This window comes from Pygocentrus nattereri, chromosome 17, assembly GCF_015220715.1.
Source record: "Pygocentrus nattereri isolate fPygNat1 chromosome 17, fPygNat1.pri, whole genome shotgun sequence".
NCBI lineage: Eukaryota > Metazoa > Chordata > Actinopteri > Characiformes > Serrasalmidae > Pygocentrus > Pygocentrus nattereri.
This window is the reverse complement of record NC_051227.1, coordinates 5,646,000-5,653,360: the sequence shown is the minus strand read 5'-3', so window position 1 is coordinate 5,653,360 and position 7,361 is coordinate 5,646,000. Positions and strand designations below refer to the sequence as shown.

Genomic DNA, 7,361 nt, shown 5'->3' with positions numbered 1-7,361 from the left:
GTGCTCTTCTCTCTTTCTCTTCCTTTCTTTCCTCTCTCTGTGCCGCAGGCGTATCAGCAGCAGTCGGAGGGACACAGCAGAGATGCCTTCATCTGAGTTTGGCCTGTTACTGACGTCTTCGCCGCACCGCAGGTAGAGGACAGCACTTCGTTCCATGACCGAGTCAACATTTACATCAATAGGGCCCCATAACATTAGCATAAATGTGTTATAAACATGTCATAGCTGATGTCATGCGCTGACATGACAGGCTGGGTTCTGTGCTATGACAGGGTGATGCCTCTATAACTTCTGATTATGACACGACATCTGCTGTTGATGGTGACATCACACTGTTATATGGCTGAATAAGCAGCTCATGACAGTGTATAACATCCGCTATTACATGTGTATGGCATGATTATGTCACTGTTATGTTGCAGGATTTTTCTATGCCACACTTTAAACTTGAGGCTTATTAACTGAAAAACAAAAAAGAACTTTAGCGCCTTAAAGTGCAGTTATTACTGTTGCTTTGCTATGCAAAATGCTCAAAGGGGAAGTTCACCATATTTTCAAACTTTCTGCATAAATAATTGGTTGAGATGTAAACAGAGTGGTTCAGAGTGGTTTGGTGTGAAACTCTCTGTTCTAGAGAAACTTACCGAGTCAGAACTGTTCACAGTGGTCGTGATAGGAACCAGACGTCCACCTCTAAAAGCTCCTCAAAGAAAGTTCCTACAGTAATGGTTCTGAATTCACTGCCTGATGACTGAGACGCTGTTTTATGAGAAGATTTCGGCCTTAAACTCCATTCATGGTGGAGGGATACGTAACATGCAGGGAGCTGTGCGGCAAAATAGTCCCCAAAGAAAACTGATTATTCCAGATTTTCCACTATTTTCCATCATCAACATTCCATATAAACTCAGAAGACTCATGTAGGTTCTCTGGTGGTTCTGGATGGTAAATAAAATGTCTATATTTGTGTTGTCGTCATGGTGACCCCTGGTTCCCATCACCACCACTGTAAAGACATCTGAACCATCTCAAAACAAACCCACTCTGAATCTCTCTGTTTACACCTTAGACAATGAATTATGGAGGAACTTTGAAAAATGGGCGGAGTTTCCCTTTAAATATATTTCTATGTGACTGCATAATTAATTACATTCGAATAATTCATCATTTCCGTTACAGACTCTGAATTATGGGTAACGTGGATAGCCAGTGCGGGAGCCATGGTTTCTATGGCGACCGGCAGAGGCAGCTGTCCCGGAAGCGCGTGTCCCGCTCGCTGCGGCTGTCCGGGAAGCAGTCGTATCGCGCGGCGTCTGGAAAGCCAGAGCACCGAAACTCGGAGACGAGCACGCGGTCCAGCAGCACTCCCAGCATCCCTCAGTCGCTCGCCGAGCACGGCCTGGAGCCCTTTGACGACCACGACGCCGGACTGCCCGACTTCAGCGCCCCCATCTGGGTGGACCGGGTCGCCATGAACCTGCGGCCCATGACCTTCCACACCGAGCCCACCGGCGCTGCAGAGTCAACGGAGAACACGCAGGACAGAGCAGAGCCACAGGGGGATGCCAGATCCCCCCAGCACCGCGACAGTAGCAGCCTCAAGAAGAATTCTGTAAATTTACACTCATTTTTATTTTCAATTTTCTTTTATTTGGAAAATCTGAACAGTTTTACAGAAGAACTTCAGAATTTTGGCACCAAATAAATTCAGTGATTTAATGATAAATTATACAGAGCAGATGAAAATAAACAACATTACATTCAACATTTTAGCTTTTTTGGGATGTAGTTGTTAAAGGATTAGTAATACACTGTATTTAAATAATTTATAGTCTGTAAACATATTCATTTCTTGTTGAGGTTATCTGCCTTGAGATTTTTAATGAACGACAAATTCTGGATGGAAATTGTATTATTTTACATAGAACCTCATTCTGGATATTAATATTATTAGAGCGTTATTTTAGATATGACTGATTAAAACTTTATTCTGGTTATTCATTTTCTGTCTGTGTGTCTGTCTGTGTGTCTGTCTGTCTGTCTGTCTATCTATCTATCTATCTATCTCTTTCTCTCTGTGTCTGTAAGAAGAAGCGCTCCAAGTCGGCTGATATGTGGAGGGAAGACTCTCTGGAAGTTTCTCTGTCTGATGTCAGCCTGGAGAACCTCACCAGCACGGAGGAGATGGCGGACGCGCCGGACTCCACGCGGGCCAACTCACTGGACGAGCTGTACGGGCCACAGAGCCATGGGCGCTACACTAAGCGGCAGAAGGGGGGCTCGGTGGGGGCGGACAGCGAGGAGGACAAGATGCTGTCGCCGTGTGACGACGATGGAGCCAATTACGGAGCGTTCACTCTGCCCTGCCGCCGGTCACACTGCCTGTCAGAGGGAGTGACCAGCCACCAGGGGGCCATGCAGGGCCGGCGGGCGCAGACCATACAGGTAACCTCTCCACTCACTTATGTCATAAGTCACTTTCACACGACTTCTCCTTCCCTCGCTTCCTCCCTTAGACTTTAACAGGCTGTCTATGTTACTGTGCCTTTAAGGCTGAGATATGGAAATGAGCTCTGTTCTGATTGGCTGCTCCACATTTAGCAGACTGGCCTGGAGCACTCAGTATGAGTGGTGAGGGGGGGGGGCTAAACTGCTATTGGCTGAATAGATATGTAAACACACTGTTTTTTGTGGCTGCTGTATGGATTTGCGCAGGTTTAACTGTATTAAACTATTTTCTTTAAAAATCCAGTGTTTGAATCTTTAAAGTGGCATTTTAAACCAAGCAGTTTTACCAGCTTGATATTATTGTTGCATAATTAAGCAGTTAAGATGTAAACAGAGCCGTTCAGAGCGGTTTGGTGTGAAACTCTCTGTTCTAGAGAAACTTACGGAGTCAGAACTGTTCACAGTGGTGGTGATAGGAACCAGACGTCCACCTCTAAAAGCTCCCTCACAGAAAGTTCCTACAGTAAATGGCCCTGAATTCACTGCCTGATGACTGAGACACTGTTTATGATAGTTGTGAGAAGGTTTTGACCTTAAAATCCATTCGTGGCGGAGGGATACGTCATTTGCAGGGTGTTGTTAGGCAACATAGTCCCTAAAACAGGCTTATTATTCCAGATTTTCCACTATTTTCCATCATCAACATTCCATATAAACTCAGAAGACTCGTGTAGCTTCACTGGTGGTTCTGGATGGTAAATAAAATGTCTATATCTGTGTTGTAGTTGCAGCAATGTCTGGTTCCTATCACCACCACTGTAAAGACATCTGAGTCTGTAAGTTTCTCTACGGTGAAGACAGATGTAGCCTAGTCTTGTAGCCTCAGTGATGAAGCCTAACCAACAGGCTATTTGGGATAAGAGGGGGTGAAACTGGGCATGTTCAGATTTTTCTCTGAATTACTCCTTTAATCGGGCACCCCATCCAGGGAGTTGATCCAGTGTCCTTGCGGATGCTGCCGGATTAGCAGCCCTGCATTCTCCACATGCTTCCAGCTTCTCTGTGGTGAAGCTCTGATTGAGGAGACGCGCTGCTCGCTGAAGCGCTCGCTGCCTTTCTCATGCTAATGAACGCTTACTGACATGGGAACGCAGCAGTAGGCGATATGTGTGCGCAGCGGAGATGAATGGCGTGCCGAGCCGGCTGACGGGGGTCACGTGACCCTCAGTAGATGCCGGCTTCGGTGGGTAATCGGCCCCTGTAAAGGGTGGTATTGTACAGTACAGATACAGGCCACCAAACTGTGGAAAAACAGGCTGGCGCTGCTCTTTAGCGGGTCCTGACGCTGCTCTTAGCGGTCAGCCTTTAGCATGCTCCCTTTACAGCCACCAGCAGGTCGTCTGCTTCTGAGGTCACTGAGGGGTCAGCTGGAAAGGTAGGAGAAGGGCTTTTAAGGTGTGGGACTGATTGGGACTACTTTAGAGCTAGAGCTGGACGATACAGCCCAAAATAGCATCACGATATCTTTTTCCACGTATCACATCGATATTGATAGAACAACTTTATGTCATCACTTAAAGGGCCGATCTCCTACATTTTTCCTGAGTTTTGTTGTTTTTTTGTCATGAAATTAGTCTATTTCATTTTATCCCTTAGAAATAGACTGTGACTGTCCCTTTAAGACTGATACATGTAAATGAGCTCTGCTCTCATGGGCTGTCCTATACTGTACCTCATTCCAGCAGTCCAGCATTTGAAACACTCCTTATAACATCTGTGTGAGTGGGTGGGGCTAAACCGCTGTAGCCTAAATAAGCAGTTTTGTGTTTTTGTTTTTTTTTGTGACATCACAAAAGCAAAGAATTCAGATGAGTTTTCATACGCATGCTATGGACTGTATGGACTGTGGAGTATGTTTTGAAGCTTTGTTAATGTTCACATACTTCGTCAAACTCTTTCATTTCAAGAAAAGGCAGGACATTTAGTTGTATATAATATGGGCCCTTTAACTTCAACAAGAAGTTCAAATATTCTTTCAGTAGAACACAGTTTAGTTCCAGATGACACTGGATAATTTTTATTGGTCTACTGGTCATGAAATTTTAATATTCTAAAGATATTGCAGCATAGTACTCGGTTTTATCTGAGTAGTATTTTAAATTGAAGAAAACAGAATACATCTGATTTAAAGGACTTTTATTGTGAAATATCGAAGTTTTTTGCATGTCTTGAAATAAAAGAGCAGCAGTGTCACTATCATAAATGGACTTGTGTATTTTCACGTATTAACCTACAATGGTTTAGCCCCGCCCACTCACACTGAAGTTATTAGGAGTGTTGGCTGCCTTTTGAATGAGGCACAGCCAATCAAAGCAGAGCTTATTTACATATAACAGTCATAAAAGGCCTCATTTTTTCTGGCACTGTATTTTTATCCCCTGCAGTCCTTTTATGATGTTTGCTTGGTTTTATTCACAAAAATATTCATAATTAATTTTAAAGGACCATTCGTGTTATATGTAAATGAGCTCTGTTCTGATTGGCTGCACCTCATTCAAAAAGCAGTCCGGGCTGAAACACTCACTTCAGTGTGATGCTGAAGGTGAGATGCTAACTATGCTAATGAGCATGGGAACGTGTGTCTGTGCAGGACGTCACGGCGGCTGACGGCAGCGAGCTGGAGGACAGCGGGATCGACGGGCTGATCGGAGACAGCGCGGCGTCCCAGCCCCGCCGCTACAAGGCCATGTCCGCCTCCTTCTCCGCTTACTCCACTACAGCAGGGGGCGCCTTCGCCGGCAGCGACAGCGGCAGCAGCAGCGGGGCCGGACCAGCAGAAGCGGTGCAGGTCAGAGAGGTTTAGGAGGGGTTTAAACCGATAACATGACTATAAAAACATCTAGAGGGCGCTATGGAGAGTTTTCAGTGAATTGTAATGAATGAAGATTCACTAATCAAGCGTAAACATTAAGACCACCTCCTTGTTTCTACACTCATTATCCATCTTATCAGCTCCACTTACTGCATAGCTGCACTTTGTAGTTCTACAGTTTCAGACTGTAGGTCATTCTCAGCACTGCAGTGACACTGATGTGGTGGTGGTGTGTTAGTGTGTGTTGTGCTGGTACGAGTAGATCAGACACAGCAGTGCTGCTGGAGTTTTTAAACACTGTGTCCACTCACTGTCCACTCTATTAGACACTCCTACCTTGTCAGTCCACCTTGTAGATGTAAAGTCAGAGATGATAGCTCATCTGCTGCTGCACAGTTTGTGTTGGTCATCCTCTAGTCCTTCATCAGTGGTCACAGGCCACTGCCCACAGGACGCTGCCGGCTGGATATTTTTGGTTGGTGGACTATTCTCAGTCCAGCAGCGACACTGAGGTGTTTAAAAATTCCAGCAGCTCTGCTGTGTCTGATCCACTCAGACCAGCGCAACACACACTAACACACCACCACCACGTCAGTTTTTACTGCAGTGCTGAGAATCACCCACTACCCAAACAGTACCTGCTCTGTGAGGGTCCATGGGGGTCCTGACCACTGAAGAACAGGGTAACAAAGTATCAGAGAAACAGATGAACTACAGTCTGTAACTGTAGAACTACAGAGTGCAGCTATGCAGTAAGTGGAGCTGATAAAATGGACAATGAGCGAAGAAACAAGGAGGTGGTCATAATGTTATGCCTGATCAGTGGACATAGCTAAAGAGCCAGTTAAAAAAAACATAAATGAATAAATAAATAAATAAAATCTCCAGAACTACAGTATCCTGAGGTACCAGCCTGTAAAAAGTGCTTAAAATACCATGAATGTTCTCTCAGTGTTGAGTGTAAAATGCATAGACTGTATGAAGCAGTAACGCCAGCTGTTACAACAAACGTGCATCACCATTAGGAGCTTTTTAAGGAATTAAAAATTGAGATATGTGCCTGAGTATCTATGGTATGTGTGCATATATGGTCAAATATCAGATAAACAAGTAGATAAATAAAGGCTTTCATTGTTATTGCTATTGTTTTAGCGTAATTAGCGCAACGGCAACGAGAACCTGCAGCAGAAAAGCAGTGGAAATGTAAAAAGGCCCTAATAAGACCAGGAGGGCACTAAGGGTCAGGGGCCTTTCTCCATCAGTCTGAAGAACCATTTCATCATGCAGAGAACCATTTAAGCATGCAAAAGCTTCTAAATAGAACTCATGGTTCTAAACAGAACCATTGCCTTTACTAAAAACCCTTGGAGAACCATCTTTTTGAAGTATAAGTGATACGATAACATCAGTTAAGACCTACAGAGCGATGGAATGCAGGATAGGTGAGAGTAACTGGGCCCTGTTAAGACCAGGAGGGTACTATGGGTTAAAGGTCAGGGGCTCCTGACTGAACGCTAGTTCTAGCTACTAACCACAGTGTTTTTAAACTCAGGGTGTCTACGAGAACTTCCGCCAGGAGCTGGAGAAGAGCGTGTGCCAGGCGGAGCGGGCGGAGGAGCGAGCGTCGGCCCTCAGCGACGAACATAGCAGCGTCACACTAAGCTCCGCCTACCATACCGAGCCGCTGCTAGGACTGGCTTATCACACGGAGCCACTGCTGGGCGCGGCGGCTGCTCAGGGCAGCGTGCGCAAGGCCGGCCGGCTGACCGTCAAAAACCTGCTTGTGCACAAAAAGAACAAGAAGGTGGAACTGGCCGCCCGCCGCAAGTGGAAGAGCTACTGGGTCTCATTAAAAGGTGCTGAATAATAACGAAGCACTGGACGAAGACTGTAGCATTAGCCGTTAGCTGTTAGTAAAAACTGCAACAATATTAGCAGCCCATGTAAGCTAGTTAGCCTCACCAGTTAGCATGGTGCTACCTGCATGCCTAACAACCTCCCTGTGTGGTGGTGCACAGTGTCTCTAATAGACTTGATTATG

General features: G+C 45.5%; 1 protein-coding gene across 6 annotated transcripts in view; it reads left to right on the top strand.

Moving 5' to 3' along the window:
• tiam1b (TIAM Rac1 associated GEF 1b) overlaps positions 1–7,361 on the top strand; it is a 109,955-nt gene that overhangs the window by 54,743 nt on the left and 47,851 nt on the right. For 5 of the 6 annotated variants that reach the window (XM_017682538.2, XM_037546850.1, XM_037546849.1 and 2 more), the window contains exons 2-6: positions 49–132; positions 1,180–1,612; positions 2,089–2,445; positions 5,099–5,296; positions 6,873–7,176. In XM_017682538.2, coding sequence (XP_017538027.1) covers positions 1,190–1,612; positions 2,089–2,445; positions 5,099–5,296; positions 6,873–7,176 — 1,282 coding nt within the window. In that variant the 5' untranslated portion in view covers positions 49–132; positions 1,180–1,189. The remainder of the gene's footprint in view (positions 1–48; positions 133–1,179; positions 1,613–2,088; positions 2,446–5,098; positions 5,297–6,872; positions 7,177–7,361) is intronic. The other variant, XM_017682542.2, reaches the window with a different exon arrangement.